The sequence below is a fragment of the Salvelinus fontinalis genome, chromosome 1 (genome assembly GCF_029448725.1).
Source record: "Salvelinus fontinalis isolate EN_2023a chromosome 1, ASM2944872v1, whole genome shotgun sequence".
In the NCBI taxonomy this organism is placed as follows: Eukaryota; Metazoa; Chordata; class Actinopteri; order Salmoniformes; family Salmonidae; genus Salvelinus; species Salvelinus fontinalis.
Window position 1 is genome coordinate 17992963 of NC_074665.1, and position 23103 is coordinate 18016065.

Sequence of the window (23103 nt, forward strand, 5' to 3'; positions counted from 1 at the left end):
AGCTGTTCCCATGGGAGGCGATCCCTACCAGCCAGGATCTCCTCCCATGTGTAGCAACCTTTCCCGTCCAATATATCGTCCCAAGTCCAGGAGTCCTTGTTGCTCTGTTGAGCTTTCCCTTGCCGCTTGGTCCTAGTTTGGTGGGTGATTCTGTAAGGGCTGTTGTACTCCTCTTCCTCGGACGAGGAGAGGAGAGAAGGATCAGTGGACCAATACGCAGCATTAGGGAAATAAGCCATCTCTTTATTTGGAACGACGGCAACACGAAAACAAAACACTTACAAAATTACAAAACAAGAAAACGACGTAGACGAAAACCTGAACATGAACTTACATAACTAAAACGTAAAACTCACGGACAGGAACAGACTACATCAAAACTAACGAACAGCCAAACAGTCCCGTATGGTACATACATCGACGACACAGGAGACAATCACCCACAAACAAACAGTGAGAACACCCTACCTAAATATGACTCTCAATTAGAGGAAAACGCAAAACACCTGCCTCTAATTAAGAGCCATACCAGGCAACCCAAAACCAACATAGAAACAGAAAACATAGACTGCCCACCCAAAACTCACGCCCTGACCATATACACATACAAAAACAACATAAAACAGGTCAGGAACGTTACATACTGAGAATGTATAATCTAATACTAGACTCTCCCATACTGAGAATGTATAATCTAATACTAGACTCTCCCATACTGAGACTGTATAATCTAATACTAAACTCTCCCATACTGAGAATGTATAATCTAATACTAGACTCTCCCATGCTGAGAATGTATAATCTAATACTAGACTCTCCCATACTGAGAATGTATAATCTAATACTAGACTCTCCCATGCTGAGAATGTATAATCTAATGCGTTGCTTCCCGCCATTTATTCATTTTGATACAGCTCATCCCCTCATCTGATTATCAGCTGTTGTCATACACACGTGGGACTTAAAATACGACTCTCTTCCTCAATAGCATGCAGTGAATTCTACTAGATAAAAAGTCACATTTTAATTTGACATCCTGACATTTAAAGCATACTACATTTCAAATATTTCACATACTATAAAACTTTTGATTTTTGCATAGACAAAATTGTCTTGTATTTAGAACAGTGTTTGAGGTTTCCAGTCCATTGTTTTGATCAGATCCTGGCCAAAGAGGAGGAACAGTGATTTATGTATAACAGTACCGGGGATTATTAGGTGATAATCAGGGTTGATTAAAATGTGCAATAATGGAATATCTGTATTTTGTCATCAATAATGGGCATCTTAAAGGTTGCATACAGTGTTAAGAAAATGTGAATAATCGGCAAAACATGTGATGCATTCCTCTACTATTATATCGATCTAAAACGTTTCCCTTGTCGTTGCATATCCCCATGTCAAAAATATCTCTCTCCATCTCACACACGTAACGAGGAAGCCAGCGGACAGATTCCTGTGAAATGATTCTCTTTGATACCAGCGGTGTTATATTTAATAATGCAACTGTGACAGGTTACCAAACTGACCTTTATGAAAATGAATACAAATGTCTCTCTTCTGACACATTCTGATAACTGATGCACCTCCCCCTAGATGTAATCACTAGCCACCTTAAAGATGCATTCCGGGTTCTTATACTCAACAAATTGGATTTGTATCATAACATAAACCACAAAATGGATGACGTAGTACATAATTAGATGACGTAGTACACAAAAAATTGGGACACGTTTTGGCTTGCGGGCACCACTTTCAAAACTACAGGCTGAAATTCTACAAAAGTTTCAGAGTGCATCTTTAATTGGCCAATAGTCTCAGAGCTTGTCTCTTTCTCCTCTAGTGGAGAGGAGAACTCTCATCCTCTCCTTAAAAGAGTCGTCCTGTTGGTTGTCTCATGCAAGTCAGATAATGCAGGGAAGAGGAGAGTACCAGTAAAATCCCTCCCCCCTGTGCTCTCCACGATTCCACTTATTCTATAAAACATTGAGCAAAGTTTAAACGGCAGACTTGAGTGGGTAAGGTAGAAGCAGAGACAGAGGTCTTTAAAATGCATTGACCTTTCCAAATCAGCTGGTCATTAGCGACGCTAATAAACAGTCATGTAGGAACTAGGAAAAGCTTTCTAGTTTAGGAGACACACACACACACACACAGGGTGTTCCACAAGCATATGGAGTAGCAAGCCAAATAGAAAAAGAAGCCAGCCAGGCTCCCCCGGGCTGGGGGGGTTAGGACATTTTTGCAGAACAAGCTGGATTTTGTTAGCCTTTTGTACGTTCTAAAGCTAGATTGTATTTTCAACCAGCAACTATCAGGAAATAACACTGATAAAAAATGTCACACTTTTACAGTGTTAGTTTTATCAGCTGTTGTACAATAGGATATAAAAAAACTGGAAAATATTATTTTTACAGTAAAGCTTTAAGCTTCCTTTTGAAGTAGCATTTTCTCTGCTATCAGCAATACAGGTATAATTGAAGAATGAAGCAGGTGGTAAACATGGGCTTTGCTACACAGAAACACTTTGATTTGTCAACACTTTGATTTAATCAGTAGACCTATATTAATATATTTAAAATACCATACATTATCTTTTAAAACAATTCAATCTGTTTTCTTTTATAATATTTTGGACCAGAGTAAGTATATATCTCTCCACTAACCTACCCATTGTTCCTGCAGTCAGGAGGATTCACCATCTTCATCAAATGTTTTCATGATTTATCTGCAGAGAATTGCCAAAAAGTCAAGCAGTATGCAAATTATTTGTTTAACTTATTTTGTACATAATGTTGCCGCTACCGTCTCTTATGACCGAAAATAAATTCTGGACATCAGGACTGCGATTACTCACCACGGACTGTCAGAATCCTTTTTTTCCTTTAACGAGTCTGACGAGCCTGACTCGAATGATATACTGCTTTCTCGGGAACAGGCCCAGATCCCCGTGATTTGCGTGAAGAGGAGGCGGAGAAAAAGTGGCCAGAGGGCGGGCTGCCTTCTGAGAATTCCTAGGCGATCTAATAAACCTCCACTTCCTTCCATTCTGCTAGCAAACGTGCAATCTTTGGAGAATAAAATAGATGACCTACATGGAAGATTAAACTACCAACGGGACATACAAAACTAATATCTTATGCTTCACGGAGTCATGGCTGAACAGCTACACTATCAACATACAGCTGGCTGGTTATACGCTGTACCGGCAGGATAGAACAGTGGCATCTGGTAAGACAAGGAGCGGCGGACTATGTATTTTTGTAAACAGCTGGTGCACGATATCTAAGGAAGTCTCAAGCTATTGCTTGCCTGAGGTAGTATCTTATGATAATCTGAAGACAACACTATCTACCTAGAGACTTTTCATCTGTAGCTGTTTACATACCACAACAAACTGAGGCTGGCACTAAGACAGCATTAAATGAGCTGTATTCCACCATAAGCAAACAAGAAAACGCTCACCCAGAGGCGGTGCTCCTAGTAGCCGGGGGACTTTAATGCAGGGAAACTTAAATCCATTTTACCAAATTTCTATCAGCATGTTAAATGTGCAACCAGAGGGAAAATAACTCTGGACCACCTTAACTCCACACACAGAGACGCATACAAAGCTCTCCCTCGCCCTCCATTTGGCAAATCTGACCATAATTCTATCCTCCTGATTCCTGCTTACAAGCAAAAATTAAAGCAGGAAGCACCAGTGACTAGATCAATAATAAAGTGGTCAGATGAAGCAGATGCTAAGTTACAGGACTGTTTTGCTAGCACAGACTGGAATATGTTCTGGGATTCCTCCGATGGCATTGAGGAGTATACCACATCAGTCATTGGCTTCATCAATAAGTGCATCAATGACGTCATCCCCACGGTGACCATACGTACATACCCCAACCAGAAGCCATAGACTACAGGCAACATCCGCACTGAGCTAAAGGCTAGAGCTGCCGCTTTCATGGAGTGGGACTCTAACCCGGAAGCTTATAAGAAATCCCGCTATGCCCTTCGACGACCCATCAAACAGGCAAAGTGTCAATATAGGACGAAGATCAAATCATACTACACCGGCTCTGACGCTCGTCGGATGTAGCAGGCCTTGCAAACCATTACAGACTACAAAGGGAAGCACAGCTGAGAGCTGCCCAGTGACACGAGTCTACCAGATGAGCTAAACTACTTCTATGCTCGCTTCGAGGCAAATAACACTTAAACATGCATGAGAGCACCAGCTGTTCTGGAAGACTGTGTGATCACGCTCTCCGCAGCCGATGTGAGTAAGACCTTTAAACAGGTCAACATTCACAAGCAAGCAGGGCCAGACGGATTACCAAGACGTGTACTGCGAGCATGCGCTGACCAACTGGCATGTGTCTTCACTGACATTTTCAACCTTTCCCTGTCCGAGTCTGTAATACCAACATGTTTAAAGCAGACCGCCATAGTGCCTGTGCCCAAGAACACTAAGGTAACCTGCCTAAATCACTACCGAGCCGTAGCACTCACGTCTGTAGACAAGAAGTGCTTTGAAAGGCTGGTCATGGCTCACATCAACACCATTATCCCAAAAACACTAGACCCACTCCAATTTGCATACCGCCCCAACAGATCCACAGATGATGAAGTCTCTATTGCACGCCACACTGCCTTTCCCACCTGGACAAAAGGAACACCTATGTGCGAATGCTATTAATTGACTACAGCTCAGCGTTCAACACCATAGTGCCCTCAAAGCTCATCAATAAGCTAAGGATCCTGGGACTAAACACCTCCCTCTGCAACTGGATCTTGAACTTCCTGACGGGCCACCCCCAGGTGGTAAAAGTAGGTAACAACACATCCGCCACGCTGATCCTCAACACAGAGACCCCTCAGGGGTGCGTGGTCAGTCCCCTCCTGTACTCCCTGTTCACTCATGACTGCACGGCCAAGCACGACTCCAACACCATCATTAAGTTTGCCGATGACACATCAGTGGTAGGCCTGATCACCGACAACGACGAGACAGCCTATAGGGAGGAGGTCAGAGACCTGGCCGTGTGGTGCCAGGACAACAACCTCTCCCTCAACGTGATCAAGTCAAAGGAGATGATTGTGGACTACAGGAAAAAGAGTACCGAGCATGCCCCCATTCTCATTGACAGGGCTGTAGAGGAGCAGGTTAAGAGCTTCAAGTTCCTTGGTGTCCACATCACCAACAAACTAACATGGTCCAAGCACACCAAGACAGTCGTGAAGAGGGCACAACAAAATATTTTCCCCCTCAGGAGACTTAAATGATTTTGCATGGGTCCTCAGATCCTCAAAAGTGTCTCCAGCTGCACTATCGAGAGTAGGGCACTACAGAGGGTAGTGCAAACAGCCTTTTATCAACGCACATTGATTCTGTATCGTTACCCCCCTGTATATAGTCTCGCTATTGTTATTTTACTGCTGCTCTTTAATTACTTGTTATTACTTGTTGCTTTTATTTCTTATTTTTTTAAACTGCATTGTTGGTAGGTGCTCATAAGTAAGCATTTCACCTGTTGTATTCGGCGCATGTGACTAATACAAGTTGATATAATTTGAAATTAGGGAGCCACCTGAACAGCTCTCTTACCGATGTAATTTGGTAGGCTACTGACGAGTCACTCACTTTAACGTCACTGTCTGGCAAGTCCAGATGGACTTCATATCGAAAATACAAAGGAGATCTTTAGTTTACTTGTCCCGATGCGATACACTGGACATATAACTACGTTGTGTGATTCATGAATGGCAGGGATATATGAGATTGACTTTATTCAGTCAGTTCTACACCTTTTATAAGCTAGTCAAGCTTGCTGTTTGTCAATGAAAGCACAGTATAGAGCCTATGCACCGCCACTCCGTTGTCTATGCCCCACCACTCCATGGCCTATACTCCACCACTCCACGGCCTATGCCCCACCACTCCATGGCTGCCTATGAAACCCACCAGGGCCCAACGTTAACTTTGTTTCTCGGTTAACCAAAAATCTACTGTCCCAAACTGAATTTCTACTGGCCCGGACATGGTGTAGTTCTTAAATGCATTAGGGTAATGCAGGGCCTATAGGTTGGCATGGCTTCTCTCTATATTCAGCTATAAATAGTTATTGTGATGTGTATTAAAAAGCTGTGTAATATAATTTAGCAATGTAAGTCATTAGTTTGTTCTTTAGAATTGCGTTGTATTAATTGCGTTAATTTTTGTTTCTAAAGTATGTCATTTTGAGAAGATTTGATAATAGGACGCAGACCCTTTAAGACCAATGTTTCAAAAGAGATATCGTCATGGCTACAGTAGGCTAGCCAAGAGGAATGCTAGGTTTCTTTTTGTACTGTTATTTTTACAGACTATTAACAGTAGCCTGCATATTGCTAGTATGTTCACTATTGAAGGTTTACATTTGGAAATCACTTTCCTGAGAAAAAATGAATCATTGAGTGCTTCTTTTTGCTTTGAACAGCTCGCGTGTGCTTTGTGAACGCATCGGCTGCATTTCAAACTCGAAGTAGACAGGTAGACAGGTTCTAAACTCAGCCTTTGAATGACGTTTTAGATCGTCACATCCGAGTCTACCTTAAATGTCCCTTGCCCAAGCGAGGGAGAGTGATGGTTGGAGAGGCAACATCCTTGGTGGAAATCTTGAAGTTGAGCTTAAAAACAACCAACCTAAAACTACGAATGTACCTAGTAAGCTAACATATCTAGCTAGCACTCCTGTTAGGTAGCTAGTTTTATAGTTTGGTCATTTATTCCAATACATTTCAGAATTCCAAAAATATGTTTATGAATCTAGCAACATTTTATAGGCTCCTCACTACGAGACTAAGCCAATTTACCAATGCTAAGATCCCTGTATATATGCACTACCGTTCAAAGGTTTGGGGTCACTTAAAAAATGTACTTGTTTTTGAAAGAAACAGACGGCTCACAAGTCCTCAAATGGGAGCTTCATTAAATAGTACCCGCAAAACACCAGTCTCAACGTCAACAGTGAAGAGGCGACTCCGGGATGCTGGCCTTCTAGGCAGAGTTCCTCTGTCCAGTGTCTGTGTTCTTTTGTCCATATTAATCTTTTATTTTTATTGGGCAGTCTGAGATATGGCTTTTTCTTTGCAACTCTGCCTAGAAGGCCAGTATCCCGGAGTCGCCTCTTCACTGTTGACTTTGAGACTGGTGTTTTGCGAGTACTATTTAATGAATCTGCCATTTGAGGACTTGTGAGGCATCTTTTTCTCAAACTAGACACTCTAATGTACTTGTCCTCTTGCTCTGCAGTGAGGCCTCCCACTCCTCTTTCTATTCTGGTTAAAGCCAGTTTGCGCTGTTCTGTGAAGGGAGTAGTACACAGCATTGTACGAAATCTATTTGTTTGTAGCCATTTTGAGGCTTCATCTAACACAACGTGCCACTGGAACACAGGAGTGATGCTTGCTGATAATGGGCCTCTGTACGCCTATGTAGATATTCCATAAAAAATCAGCCGTTTCCAGCTACAATAGTCATTTACAATATTAACAATGTCTACACTGTATTTCTGATCAATTTGATGTTATTTTAATGGACACAAAATGTGCTTTTCTTTCAAAAATATGGACATTTCTAAGTGACCACAAACTTTTGAACGGTAGTGTATATTTTTTAGCAAGCTAGATTCATACTTTTTTTCTGACATGCCTTGTTGATTATCATGACATGCCTTGTTAATTTGACACTTCGCGGCCACCATAGTTTGAAATGTGACTACCATTTGCATTGAATTGTGGGTCATAACAACCCACAACTGACCAAAGTTGTTCACTCGCTCCGTTGAGCTAAATCGAGGCCCAAGGGGGCAACGTTAGTAAATTGGACCTCCACTTTAAGATGACTATCAAACTGCATCCAGTTTTGACGGGGATTCCCCCGAGGGAAAGTAGCTAGCGCAATGGCTGATAATAACGTGTTTGGACTGCAGCCAACGTCTCATGTACTGCTTGATTGCTCGAGAAGTTGTGACTCGCAGGAGCGTGGTGGTGCTTAATTGAACGGCCAATCGTATTGCTCAAATACAAATATCATGACATTCACGTTTGTAATCTTCAATGATAGACTGCGACAGAGCAGTTAAATGTTAAACTGGAATGCAAAAATGCGCAGAAAAGTTAGTGACTGACACGATCTACTGTTTTTACTGGCCCTGGGCCAGTGGGCCCACGTTAATGTCGGATCCTGCACATGAAAGAAAATAAATAAATTTGCCAGAAAAAAATAGGCTAAGTGGATTTTGATTAATCTTTACCACATTATATGGGAGGTGCAAATTCGCTCACATTAGGCTATATGGGACACGCAAAATTGTGCTCTCTTTCTGTGTAAAGACATGTTTCTGCAACCGCAACGCACACCCCCAGGTCCCGAGAGGCGAGACAGACAGCAGACTGTCAAACCAGTAGTGTTTCCTTGTCATCGCTCACTTTGTGACTGACAGGTGCCTGTCCTATCAATTACATTAGCATTTTACATTTTAGTCATTTAGCACAGTTGTTCCCAAACTTTTTTGGTTAATGTAACACCAAGTACCCCCTCATGTGCATTTTACCAGTAAGCCTATGTTCTCATGAGTTCTAAAATACCCTCTGTGGATAGGCCAAGTACCCCTGGTTGGGAAACACTGATTTAGCTGACGTTCTTAACCAGAGCAACTTACAGGATAAATTAGGGTTAAGTGCCTTGCTCAAAGGCACATTGACAGATTTTTCACCTAGTTGGCTCTGGGATTCGATCCAGCGTTCATTCAGTTACTGGCCCAACGCTCTTATCCGCTAGAAGAAGCATATTGTTCATTCTAGCGGGAGAGGGCTCGGCAGACTGTTTTCTTACTTGCGAATTGAAAAGTAGTTTAGTTAATTTACTGTGGAAGTGGAAAAAGTACCCGGCTGAAAATGAGTCTGTAATCGGCTGTATAGTTGACAGCTGGCGCTAGTGGAAAACACAACTCTCTCTCACACACACACAGACACAGACACACAGACACACAGACACACAGACACACAGACACACAGACACACAGACACAGACACACTGTACCTGACGCTCCAGAACTGCATGACCTCCCTCCCTGGTGATGTCACCTCCTGGATGGGGTATGTGTTCCTCCAGGCCCCTGCAGGTGTCCCACAGGGGCCTGGAGGGCCCGGGGCCAGCCAATATTATTTGACGAGGCCCAGGGCCATGCCCCAGATGAAAGGGAGGGAGACAGTACCCATTATACAGTCAAACCAGAGGTGTTACATAACATTCTGTTATAGCTAATAAATACTGCTTGTACTATTGGTCTTAAAGAGACACTGCGGTTTTAAAACCTGTGTGTTTCTGTGATGAATGGGTTCGTTCATTTTGTTACTTGTGCGTATGCGCTAGAGCATGAGGGCAGTTGGAAAATGGCTACTTACTGTAGCATTACTGGTTCCCTTTTTGATGGTACTTGTGCAGAGCAACGTGCAGAGTAACATGAAGTTCATTGTGCAGAACAACGTGAAGTTCATTGTGCAGAACAACATGAAGTTCACTGTGCAGTTCAGGTGCAGAGCAACATTGTGTTCATGTCAAAGCAATAGTGCTGAATGTAGTATTTATTTGTTCAGTATTTGTTCAGTTCCCTCATTACTACCCTCGTTGCTCCAAGTAAATGTTTCACGGACCATATAGATTTTTCTTCATAGAGTTTTTGCGTCGTGAAGAATCCCAGCTCCTTTCAAACGCTCCATCTTTCATGCAATACCATTACAAAACCGACACATCCTCATTTTTATTTTGGTTTGGATTCTTCCATACATTTCTCTGGGTGTGCAATAGTGGGAAGGAGTGTCTTTGATCTTCGCTCAAAGCTAAACGCAGAGAAGAGAATGAGGAAGAGAGACGTTGAGAAGGGATAATGAAAAGGGAAGTGGCTTCCTGCTGCGAGGGCACACCTGGACACGAGGCCTCCTTTGTTTTCTGCTCCGTTCTCTCTCTGAAGAAGGGAAGCCCTGTGTGCTGGCTAATGACAGTTTAGTGCTCCCCATAGGCTAGTGCTCTGATGACTAGCTATACATATTTAGGATCTTAAGTTGACCATTAACGTTTAGTCCATAATGTTGCTTGATCGGTTGTTAGGCTATTAGCTGGAAGAAAATAGGCTACATGAAAAGTGCCATACTGTTACTATAACCATGTCTTAGTGAGGGTTTTCAGTGCCTTTATGTAAATCACAAAGCTCATCTGTGTTTCCTGCATAGCAGGAAAATTTTCACCAACAAAATTGTGATCAATTAAGATCCTATATCTGTAGCTTCATTCATAACCTCAGAATGTGTGTCTTTACAGTACAGTACTATCCCAGCAAGCACATAATGTTCTGAGAACCATATGTTTCTTAGAGCTTGGTGAGAGCGTGGTTATTTTGGTTATTTTGCATACAACCTTTCTACAACTTTCTGGGAATGGTGCAGGATATGTGCTTGGTTTTGGAACATTCTCAGCACATTTAAGGAACTTGACAAACAAATGTTGTTTTCTTGGTATTTCATTATTTTAACAGAACGTTTCCTAAAAGTTCAAACATGATTTGATTTAATTTCAATTTTGGTAATGTTTTAGGAACGTTCTTCAACTGGTTTTACATAGGGAACGTTCTCAAATAGTTCAGAGAACGTTAAGAAACAACGTTCTGTGGGAATTTCAGTACTTCAGCATAATGTTTCCTACAGGTTTCCTCATGGTTCTATTTAAAGTCATGATCCCACATTGTTTAGAAAACGTTAAGAAAATGTTCGATAAATAACAGAGAATGTTCTAAGAATATTATTTAAATATACATTCTGTTCTCAGCATCAACAAAACACTCAATCCTGCATATGAATAAAATGTATTTATTAAACTTTTCTAGCACTTTTCATTACAGACAGAATCTCAGTGCTTGTTAAGCAAAATAAACAGCAAGAAGTAATTTACCTTAAAAGAGATATAAGCTACAACAGTAGCTAGATAAGATAGATCAAGTCTGTTTGAGTGCTTCTAGATCAAGTCTGTTTGAGTGCTTCTAGATCATGGCTCTTCAATCCTGTTCCTGGAGAGCTACCCTCCTGTAGGTTTTTGTTTCAACCTCAGAATCAGGTGCGCTATATTAGGGTTGGAGCGACAACCTACAGTACGGTAGCTATCCAGTAACAGAGTTGGAGAGCCCTATTCTAGATCAAGTCTGTTTGAGTGCTTCTTGAAGCCTCCAGATGGGTAGCTGCGGTCATGAGAGGATCTGGAAGCTCATAGCTAGATGATCAGCAGAGGTGGCGGCAGCTCTATGTCATCAGGGTGTCTCCACCCTCTGCAGATTATCTGTATCAATGAAGTTTGAGCTCCCCACATGGTGCAGCCCACTCCTTACTTCGTATCCTCCCGAGCAATGAAAAGCTGGCCCACTACCAACTCTTCATGCACAGCCACCTCTTGGATCACCGTTGGTGAAAAAGGTTTACATTTATTAGGTCTAGGTTTAATTCAAAAGAAAACACAACGGCTAGCTAGCATTAGCTAGCATATTTTCAAAATCTGACACGATAGGTGGATTAACAACAAGCTAAGCTGTGTTTTGGTATATTTCACTTGTGATTGCAATATTTATACGTATTTTTAGTAATATTTTTGAATCTGATACGTTTGGGAATTTTCTTCTGCCTTTCAGGACCGGAACGAGGCTGTAGTTTTCTGAACATAACGCGCAACCCAAATGGTGTTTTTTTTGTTATAAAAGTAATATTTATCGAACAAAAATAACATTTATTGTGTAACTGGGAGTCTCGTGAGTGCAAACATCCGAAGACTTTCAAAGGTAAGCGATTAATTTTATTGCTTTTCTGACTTTCGTGACCATGCTAATTTGGGGCTAGCTGTTGTAGCATTGATTGATACACTCACAAAAGCTTGGATTGCATTCGCTGTAAAGCATATTTTCTAAATCTGACACGATAGGTGAATTAACAACAAGCTAAACTGTGTTTTGGTATATTTCACTTGTGATTGCATGATTATAAATATTTTTTGTAATATTTTGCGCCTCCAATTCAGCGGTTGTTTAGGAAAATGATCCCGTAAAAGGGATCCGTAGCACAGAGAAGTTAAGTGTGTTCAGGTGTTGGCCACACCCACTAATTGGCCACACCTGATCTTAATGCGTGCTTGTTTCCTTTGAAATGGGGTCTCTTTGAATAGACTAAAATGAACATTTTTCTAGGTGTAAAACAAACAAAAACATAAACATGGCATGCTTAACTCCATCATGATGGCGCAGTGGACTATTCCATGGATAGAAAACCTTAGGTTTGAATCTGATGCTGTGCCACAATTTAAAAATACAAGTGTTTGCATGGTTAATGCTTAGGCACACATAATTGAATATGATTATCTGTGTTTGGAGTTAAAAACTGTTATCCTAAGCTATTGGAACATGTTTTCAGAACATTATTTAATTACCTTCAAATAACCTATAATTTCTGTTCTCAGAATAAAAGCTCATTGGAAATGAAAGCAAAATGTTCTCAGAACCTCCCTGCAACCTAAAAATGAACATTCCCAGAACAGACAACATTTTTACTTCCGTTCTAAGAACATTTAAAAAAACGTTCAGTTTTACCGATCAGGAAGCGTATGGCTTTGTTCCCAAAACCAATGGGAAACCAAAAACGTATGTTCCCACAACTTTCTAATTTAGTCTGTGCTGTAATTGGTTGCTTTTCTTTTCATATTGTAGCAGGCTCAAGGGTGTGGGGTTTCCACATTACCAAGTTCAATAACAAAACATTCACCAGGAGCACAACTAGAATGCAAATGGGGAGTTTATTAGGGATTTTTGTACACAGGGAAAGAAGGGGAATTCACCAGTTACTTCACAGTCCACAAGCCGTTCTCATTGTCCGTTCCGTTCTCCAGGGGTAAACCTAAAACTTGTCTCAGCTGCTCCCCCATTGGCACCTCTGCCGGCTCAGTCTCTGTGGTAGCCTTCTTTGGTGAAATAGTGTAGAGTGCATCACGTGCATTCCATTTCTTTAGCAAATTCTTATGGTAAATATGGGTCAGATAGTTAACTTCACCCACCTTCTCAAAGACTTTGAATGGTCCGTTCCATTGGGCCAAAAACATGCATTCTGAGGTGAGGACCAGCACCATCACTTTGTCTCCTGGCTGAAAGTCCCTTTGTTGTGGCCCTCTGTTGTACACCCGCACTTAGGCCTTGTACACCCGCTCTTGGGCCGCCAGCATGTGTTCCCGTACCAGGGGCCACAGGGTTGCCATCTGATCGCTCATGTCTCCCACGTGCTCCACCGTGGTTCGGTGGTGCGACAGTTGCTTTTCCCAGGCTTCTTTAGCCACGTCCAGCAGTCCTCGAGGTCATCTCCTGTACAGGATTTCGAAGGGAGAGAATCCTGTTGAAGCAGCTGGTCCCAATTCTTTCCATTGGCCTCCATCACCATCTTTATCATCTGCTTCAGAGGTCCGTTTGAATCTTTCCACCAATCCATCAGTCTGAGGGTGATACACAGAGGTGCTCAACTGGGTTATTTTAATTAGCTTGCATAGATCCTTCATGATTCATGACATGAACGTGGTGCCCTGGTCGGTCAATATCTTGTCGGGGATGCCTACTCGGGAGAACAGCATGACCAACTCACGTGCGATTCCCTTGGTGGCCATGATGCGCAGGGTAATGGCTTCCAGGTACCTGGTGGCATAATCCAGAATCACTATAATGTATTGGTGCCCTCTGTTGCTCTTGGGTAGAGGTCCCAGCAGGTCCATTGCGATCCTGCTGAAAGGGACTGAAATAATGGGTAGGGGAATTAAGGGACTGCGAATCCGACAGTCCAGGTCGCAAGGGTAATCTCACAGATATTGTTCTCTCTTCTCCCACTGTTCATAACGCACATTTCTCTCTCCATTCTCTGCCCCTTTGTGCAGGCTGCTTCCTCCTTTATCCCCAAGTACTCCCTGGCTTCTTGATCCACAGCCTCGCCTCGTTGGGGCAGGAAGTCCATATAAGGCTCGGGGCCAGAGCCAGCGGGCTGCAAGATATCTCCCCTCAATAACCACTCCCCGCACCTCTCCCTGCCGTCTGCCACAATATGTTGAGCTCTTTGGCTCTTAGACAAAATACATTAAACCTTCAAAAAAATAAAAATATGCAGACGTCTGTCTGGCTCTGACAAATACTGCATTATTGTCTCATTCAAAGGACCGTTTTCAATGAGAAATGGTCCTGTTAGGATGATCTGATGGCATTATTAGCTCAGGAATTGCTTATTTTTATGTTATTAGCTCCGGAATTGTTTTGTGTCATTACATACAGCAGGGAAGAACTATTGGATATTAGAACGGCGGTAACTCACCAGAACTTGCAGCATTATGACCAGGATTACGACTTCCCTGGAGCGGATCCTTTGTTTGTTCTTTCCAGAGCAGTTTATTCCAGAGGCTAACCCAAAACAACGCTGGCAGAGGAGAGGTACTCGAGGCAGTCTTCTGGTCCGACTTAGGAAGTGTGCACAACACCCACCGCTCCCGAGTATTTAACTCGCTAATGTCCAATCTCTGGATAATAAAATTGATGAGCTCAAGGCGAGAGTTGCCTTTCAGAGGGACACCAGGGATTGTAACATACTCTGCTTCACGGAAACATGGCTCTCTCAAGATACACTATCTGACTGTAAAGTCAGTTGGGTTCTCAGTACATAGCACCGACAGGAACAAAAATCTCTCCAGGAAGCAGAAGGGTGGAGGTATATGTTTTATGATTAACAACTTATGGTGTAACTGTGACACCATACAGGAACTCAAGTCCTTCTGTTCACCCGACCTAGAATATCTCACAATCAAATGCCGATCGTACTATCTCCCGAGATAATTTTCGTCAATAATATCCACAGCGGTCTATATCCCCCCCCCAAGCGAATACCATGACGACCCTCAAAGAACTTCACTGAACTTTATGCAAACTGGAAACCACATATCCTGAGGCTGCATTCATTGTAGCTGGGGATATTAACAAAGCAAATTTGAGGAAAAGGCTCCTGAAATTCTATTTAACATATTGATTGTTGTACTTGAGCTGCTAAAACTCTCAACCATTGTTATACTACCTTCCAGAATGCATATAAGTCCCTCCCATGCCCTCCATTCAGCAAATTGGAAACTCAAACAGGAAGCACCCTTGGTAAGGACTATTCAATGCTGGTCTGACCTATCGGAATCCACGCTGCAAGATTGTTTTGATCACGTGGACTGGGATATGTTCAGAGTAGCTTCAGAAAATATATTGACACCAATACTGATACAGTGAATGAGTTCATCAGGATGTGCATAGGAGATGTTGTACCCACTGTGACTACTAAAATCTACCCCAACCAGAAATCGTGGATAGATGGGAGCATTCCCGCAAAACTGAAAGCGCGAACCACCGCTCTTAACCAGGGCAAGAAGACTGGGAATATGGAAGAAAACAAACAGTGTAGTTGTTCCCTCCGCAAAGAAATCAAGTATGCTGAACTTCGGTATAGGGACAAAGTTGAGTCCCAGTTCAACGGCTCAGACACCAGATGTATGTGGCAGGGCTATGGATAATCACAGATTATAAAAGGAAAACCAGCCACGTTGCGAACACCGACGGACTGAACACCTTCTTCGCTCGCTTTGAGGATAATACAGTGCCGCCGATGCGGTCAAGGACTGTGAGCTCTCCTTCTCCGTTGCCGATTTTAGTAAGACATTTAAGTGTGTTAACCCTCGCAAGGCAGCTGGCCCAGATGGTCGTCAGAGCATGTGCTAACCCTCACAAGGCAGCCACCTCGTCCGAGCATGCGCAGACCAGCTGGCTGGTGTGTTTACAAATATATTCAATGTTTCCCTATCCCAGTCTGTTGTCCTCACATGCTTCAAGATGGCCACCATTGTCCCTGTACCAAAGAAAGCAAAGGTAATTTAACTAAAAGACTATCGCCCCATAGCACTCACCTACCTAAGAATGATGTTCATTGACTATAGCTCAGCATTCAACACTATAGTACCATCCAAGCTCATTATCAAGCTCGAGGCCCTGAGTCTGAACCCCGCCCTGTGGAACTGGGTCCTGGACTTCCTGACGGGTCGCCCCCAGGTGGTGAAGGTATGAAACAACACCTCTTCGCTGATCCTCAACACTGGGGCCCCACAAAGGTGCGTGCTCAGCCCCCTTCTGTACTCCGTTCACCCATGACTACATTGCCAAGCACGCCTCCAACTCAATCATCAAGTGTACAGATGACACAACAGTAGTAGGCTTGATTACTAACAACGATGAGACAGCCTACAGGGAAGAGGTGAGGGCTCTGGGAGTGTGGTGCCAGAAAAATAACCTCTCACTCAACGTCAACAAAACTAAGGAGATGATGTGGACTTCAGGAAACAGCAGAGGGAGCACCCCCCCCCCCCCACCCCCCCCCCCCCTATCCACATTGATGGGTCCGCAGTGGAGAAGGTGGAAAGCTTCAAGTTCCTCGGCGTACACATCGCTGGAAAACTGAAATGGTCCATCCACACAGAGAGTGTGGTGAAGAAGGCGCAACAGTGACTCTTCAACCTCAGGAGGCTGAAGAAATGTAGCTTAACACCTAAAACCCTCACAAACCTTTACAGATGCACAATTGAGAGCATCCTGTTGGGCTGTATCACCGCCTGATATGGCAACTGCACCGCCCACAACCGCAAAGCTCTCCAGAGGGGGGGTGCGGCCTGCCCAACGCATCACCAGGTGCAAATTTCCCGCCCTCCTGGACACCTACAGCACCCGATGCCATAGGAAGGCCAAAAAGATAATCAAGGACATCAACCACCCGAGCCACTGCCTGTTCGCCCCGCTATCATCCAGAAGGCGAGGTCAGTACAGGTGCATCAAAGCTGGGACCGAGAGACTGAAAAACAGCTTCTATCTCAAGGCCATCAGACTGCTAAACAGCCATCACTAGCACATCAGCCATCACTAGCACATCTGCCTATAGATATAGATTAGAAATCACTGGCCACTTTTAGAAATGGATCACATGCCGCTTTAATAATGTTTCTGTATCAAGCACTACTCATCTCATGTGTATAAACTGCACTCCACACTATTCAACGGTATCTTAGTCACTTTTAAATTGTGTTTACATATTGCATCACCCATTTCATATATATATATATACTGCATTGTATTCTATACTACACCACTGACTGTTAACTTCTTATGGCTGGGGGGCAGTATTGAGTAGCTTGGATGAAAAGGTGCCCAGAGTAAACTGCCTGCTACTCAGGCTCAGAGGCTAAAATATGCAGATATTAGTAGATTTGGATTGAAAACACTCTGAAGTTTCTAGACCTTTTTGAATGATGTCTGTGAGTATAACAGAACTCATATGGCAGGCAAAAACCTGAGAAAAAATCCAACCAGGAAGTGGGAAATCTGAGGTTTGTAGGTTTGCCTATCCAATATACAGTGGGATATTGGTCATTTTGAACATCCTAAGGCTTCCACTAGATGTCAACAGTCTTTAGAAACTTGTTTGATGCTTCTATTGTGATGAGGGAAGGAGAGCTCTTTTTACTTCAGGTGTCTGGCACGAGCTGAACATGTGCGCTCACATGAGAGCGACCTGCTTTCCATCGCATTTCTGAAGACAAAGGAATTCTCTGGTTGAAACATTATTGAAGATTTATGTTAAAAACATCCTAAAGATTGATTCTATACATCGTTTGACATGTTTCTACGAACTGTAATGGAATTGTTCGACTTTTTGTCTGACCTGCACGTCATGAATGTGGATTACTGGACTGAACGCGTGAACAAAATGAAGCTATTTGGACATAAATGATGGACTATATCAAACAAAACAAACATTTATTGTGGAACTGGCATTCCTGGGAGTGCATTCTGATTAAAATCATCAAAGGTAAGTGAATATTTATAATGCTATTTCTGACTTCTGTTGACTCCAAAAAATGGCGGAGATCTTTATGGCTTATTTGGGCTCTGAGCGCTGTACTCAGATTATAGCATGGTGTGCTTTTTCCATAACGTTTTTTTTTTAAATCTGACACAGCGGTTGCATTAAGGAGCAGTTTATCTGAAGTTCAATGTTTAATACTTGTATCTTTTATCAATGTTTATTATGAGTATTTCTGTAAATTGATGTGGCTCTCTGCAAAATCACCGGTGTTTTGTAGGCAAAACATTACTGAACATAACGCGCTAATGTAAACTAAGATTTTTGGATATAGATATGAACTTTATCGAACAAAACATACATGTATTGTGTAACATGAAGTCCTATGAGTGTCTTCTGATGAAGATCATCAAAGGTTAGTGATTAATTCTAACTCTATTTCTGATTTTTGTGACTCCTCTCTTTGGCTGGAAAAATGGCTGTGTTTTTCTGTGACTTGGTTTTGACCTAACATAATCGTTTGTGTTGCTTTTGCCGAAAAGCCTATTTGAAATCGGACACTGTGGTGGGATTAACAAGAAGTGTATCTTTAAAATGGTGTAAAATACTTGTATGTCTGTGGAATTTTAATTATGAGATTTCTGTTGTTTTGAATTTGGCGCCCTGCACTTTCACTGGCTGTTGTCATATGTTCCCGTTAACGGGATCTCAGTCGTAAGAATTAAACAGCCATTTCCAGCACATCAGAGGCTGCTGCCTATATACATAGATTAGGAATCACTGGCCACTTTAAGGAAATGAAACACTAGCCACTTTAATAATGTCTCCATATCTTGCATTACTCATCTCATATGTATATACTGTACTCTATACTATTCTATAGTATCTTAGTCACTTTAATTGTGTGTAAATATTGCATCACCCATCTCATATGTACATACTGTACTCTATACTATGCCGCTGTATCTTAGTCCAATGCTGCTCTGACATATATGTATATATATTCTTCATCCATTAAATGGCCTGCTCTGATACCGCCAGCTTAAAAACGACCTAATTGGCATTTTAGGTGGAGATTCCATCATATTTGTGAAACAGTGAATCAGGACCAACACACCCAGTCCATCTGTAACATTACAAATTACAGACTAAAACTTTAAGGGCTGAGATGTTAGATAACCGGCATTGACTGCCCTCCTTCCTCCCACGGTCTGCCAATTGTTCAGGAGCACATTAAGTTCAAGAGAAATGGTCACGGTGACGGGTCATTTGCAGATGGACTCTCCACACTATGATATTGGCTTTTAAATACCAACCTCTATAGCCAGCAGGCTTAAGTATAGTATGATGGAATGAACTGGTACTTGTTGACCTGCTCGTACTTCCTGGATTCTGCTCTTCATTCTGGTAAGAGTGTAGCTAGAAGTGAAAAGGCATTTATTTGATGATACAGTTTTATAAAAGCCTTATTTTCTGTAAGAGACTGCAAGTTGCGTGATGTATACTGGTTTCTGAAGAGATTCAATGCACTATATCTGTACGGCTCAGTAGTTTTGTTAATCAAGCAAACATTTTGACAAGATGCACAGTCTAAGAGAACCTCAAACTAAATGTGTTCCTGCTTTGATATCAAACACTAAGACGCTAATTCACCTAAAGCTGAGGAGATGAGTCATTCATTACATGATGGTGAATGCAAATACAGTATGTCATCATTACTCCAAGGGCTGTAGCATAAGATGTAGCAGTTAACCAGAAATAAAATATGGATTCGTATTTATTCACTCACATTCTGATTGGTTTAAGCATGACATACAGAGAAGTCTGCTGTGCTTTTAACTTACTATTTTACATAGAGAAAGAGCTTTGCTCAAAACGGAGATCAATAATTGTGTTGTTTTTTATTCTGTGCTTCCAGACCTCCACGGCCACTGTGAATATTGTGGTCACTGATGTCAACGATAATGACCCTGTCTTCGATCCGCTCCTGCCCCAAAACCTAACGGTTACAGAGGAGGAGGCCAACTCTTTTGTGGGCCAAGTAAAGGTAAGTCTGCCCTTATGTCTGCCATACTGTATACTCACAGTATAATCCACGTTACTGACTCATCCATAGACCCTTGTAGAATGGACTCATGTTAAGATACAGTAGATCTGTCTGATGACTAAGTCAGTGTACTGTGGCTGGTTAGCCGTGTAGAGTAATATGTCTGTGGTACTGAATCTATGAATATGTATATTGCAGCTTGCATTGGCATAATGACCAAGGGGCCTTTGACATTGAAAGTCTGTCCCAATGCGGTTTAACTTACATGTACCTGGCTTGCAGCAGTACACCCTACTGTTCCTCTGTAACTCTGGTGTCTGTCTCCCGCTAACTCTCCCTGTCCCATTTGGCTAATTGTAGTTAGTGGCCCTCAGGGATGTGAGGGTGCCAAGGCCCAACTCTCCGCTTGGCCTGCCGATCCCCCCCGGTCTCCCAGCATGTGTGCCCAGCTGCCAAGAGCCCCAGAGCAGGGAGGGCCCGTATCTTTCGGTTATCACTATGGCAACAGCGTTCAGAAACTATAAAAAACACAATATTTACCTCTTACAGTTAAAGGGAGGGCTCCCTGCCCGGTCCGCTGTTGATAATTTTCCAATTAAATAAATGAAATTTTAATCATTTGTCACGTTCAGGGACATCCCATAATGAGTAGCTTTGTTGGGCTCTGTTAAGCTGCGAGGAGCTGTAATTAGTGGTGTGGATAATAGGGCTGGGGATTGTTTGTGGAATAAGCGGAGGATAATGTAGGCAGACATCTTTGGTGGGACTCTGTGCTTTTATTGTACAGTACAGCAGACTGCTTGTTTACCTGTGTGTGATTGTTTACCTGTGTGTGTGTGTGTGTGTGTGTGTGTGTGTGTGTGTGTGTGTGTGTGTGTGTGTGTGTGTGTGTGTGTGTGTGTGTGTGTGTGTGTGTGTGTGTGTGTGTGTGTGTGTGTGTGTGTGTGTGTGTGTGTGTGTGTGTAGTGGTGCCTGGAGAAGTGGGTATGCCCAAAAAATTCCAAACTGCCCATCCGGTGAAGGAAAGGCACCCTATGTAAAAGATTATATGAGATACAGTGATATCCACACGGAATGACCTAAAATGATGAATCCCATATTGGTCTTTCACAGTCAGGCCAACCCAAGCTATACTGTGCAGTAGGCTAATAGTAGGCCTACTATTGAAACAGATAAATGAGGCTGTCAACTGAGTCAGATATTCAAAGGTTTCCATTTTTTCAGGTTTTTGCTCTCAAAGTCCATAACAATGCTTAAATCACATCAACAGACAACTTTTGAAGTAAAAAATCCAATACGTGTAGTTTTTTTGTGTAGTTACAGTTTAATTGAAGTGTGCAGGCACCTAGCACTGTTGTTTGATTAGCATTGTTTCTGTAGCACATGAGATGAGGTTTGCAAAATGAATGGCCACTGGATTTATGCAAATAATGCCAGGTAAGCATAGGCTACTTTGTAGCTAATATTTAATAGAGAAGGTTTTTGGGAAAGCCTTTCCATCTACCAGAAGAGTTAGGCCTTTCATTACTATCTATACTTTTCCTGTTCCATAATTGTTTGAAATCTGGATGTTTTACTTCATATTATGAGACATGTCTTACCTTGCTTCAAGTAGCCTATAGCCCAAACCCCACCATAGAAAGGTGGAGGCAATTATTTGTGTAAAGACTTCCTCATTATGCATTCTCCTGTTCTATTTGTTCTATTCTTTTTTCCCAATGTCTAGCAGCCAATGGCATTATCCTAGTCATATTAGCAACACATGATAGTTGTTGCATCTTTAGATCTCTCTCAATTCTAGCAGATATGTCCATCTCTGTCCGCTCACATATTTGGTGCGCATTTTAGAACGGCGTTTTGCCGTGTGTACGTTACTGCGCCTAAAATGTGAAGAAATATAAGTAGACAAAGAGCGAATACCTGTGTATACACTCCACCACTGTGTGTGTGTGTGTGTGTGTGTGTGTGCACGTGCCTGTGCGCGTGCCTGTGCGCGTGCCTGTGCGTGCGTGGCTAGACTCCCAAACCTGACCCTTCGTTTCCTCCAAAACTGAAAATCATTCCAACCACATAACATGGCCTCCAGTGGAGAGTTTGGGACACGCTCCCAACCCTAACATTCCATGTTTGTCACCCCCACAGCTAACCTGGAGCAAAACCATGGACCACAAGCCACATTAAAGCTGGCCAGAGGCCCTGAAGTGTGCTATCAGAATATATCTCTGCCAAACATGACCATCGACACCAACTCTCCCCCAAACTGAAATATTTGATCAAATAAGCTCTCAGATATGATCAATTACTGCAATAACATCTCAGAATGTGCAATTTATCAGCAAGTCGCTCAGCATATGATAAGACAAGTGGGATTTGTGAGGCTACAGTATGCACATCAAAATGAGCAAGCCTTTATGGAACACTAAGCACTCAACCATCTGCCCTTCCTCAATCTGCCAACGCATGGTTATTACAGGTTTTTCTGATTGCTTAGGCACTATCTTTGAAACTATAGGCTATTTTTGCAAAGCTCTACACACCAACCACAAAACCTTACACCAAACCAGCAAAACATGATACATCTCTTGCAAAAGCAAACAATTCTTGTAAAAACTCTTCAAACTCTTTAAAAAAATGTTTTTTTTTGCGTCTACAGTACACACAAACCGTCATTTGAATGAGCACGCGAAGCACCAACTGCGCACTGATGGTATAAATTAAAAACACTTTTGGCTTTTGCTTTTTCTGTTTGCAGGGCATAGCAGTTTGCACTAAAGTTTTGTCATACATGTAGTAAACACACATACACACAGGTATCCAAATGTGTAAAGTGTGGATGTGTGTTCCGAAAAAAACACTATCAATACAAATAAGGGGGAAATGTTCGAACACTCCCCAAACAACAAAAGCGCAGTAGAAGAAAACAAAAACATTTGTGCTAGAAAAAAAAGAACATAAACAAATGTGGCTCCATCTCACCTTCTGTGTGGGTCCGGCCATAAGACTTCATCCACATCACATGTTACATCTACCGCAAGCTCTGGACATTTACACCTGGATCTTGCAGCTAACTAGCTGCTATCCGAGTG

At 42.4% G+C, this 23103-nt stretch overlaps 1 protein-coding gene across 3 annotated transcripts in view; it reads left to right on the forward strand.

The window, feature by feature from the left end:
- Positions 1 to 23103, forward strand: part of LOC129827384 (protocadherin-15-like) — a 315230-nt gene that overhangs the window by 192664 nt on the left and 99463 nt on the right. For all 3 annotated transcript variants that reach the window (XM_055888298.1, XM_055888368.1, XM_055888212.1), the window contains exon 19: positions 19889 to 20017. In XM_055888298.1, the coding sequence (XP_055744273.1) occupies positions 19889 to 20017 (129 nt within the window). The remainder of the gene's footprint in view (positions 1 to 19888; positions 20018 to 23103) is intronic.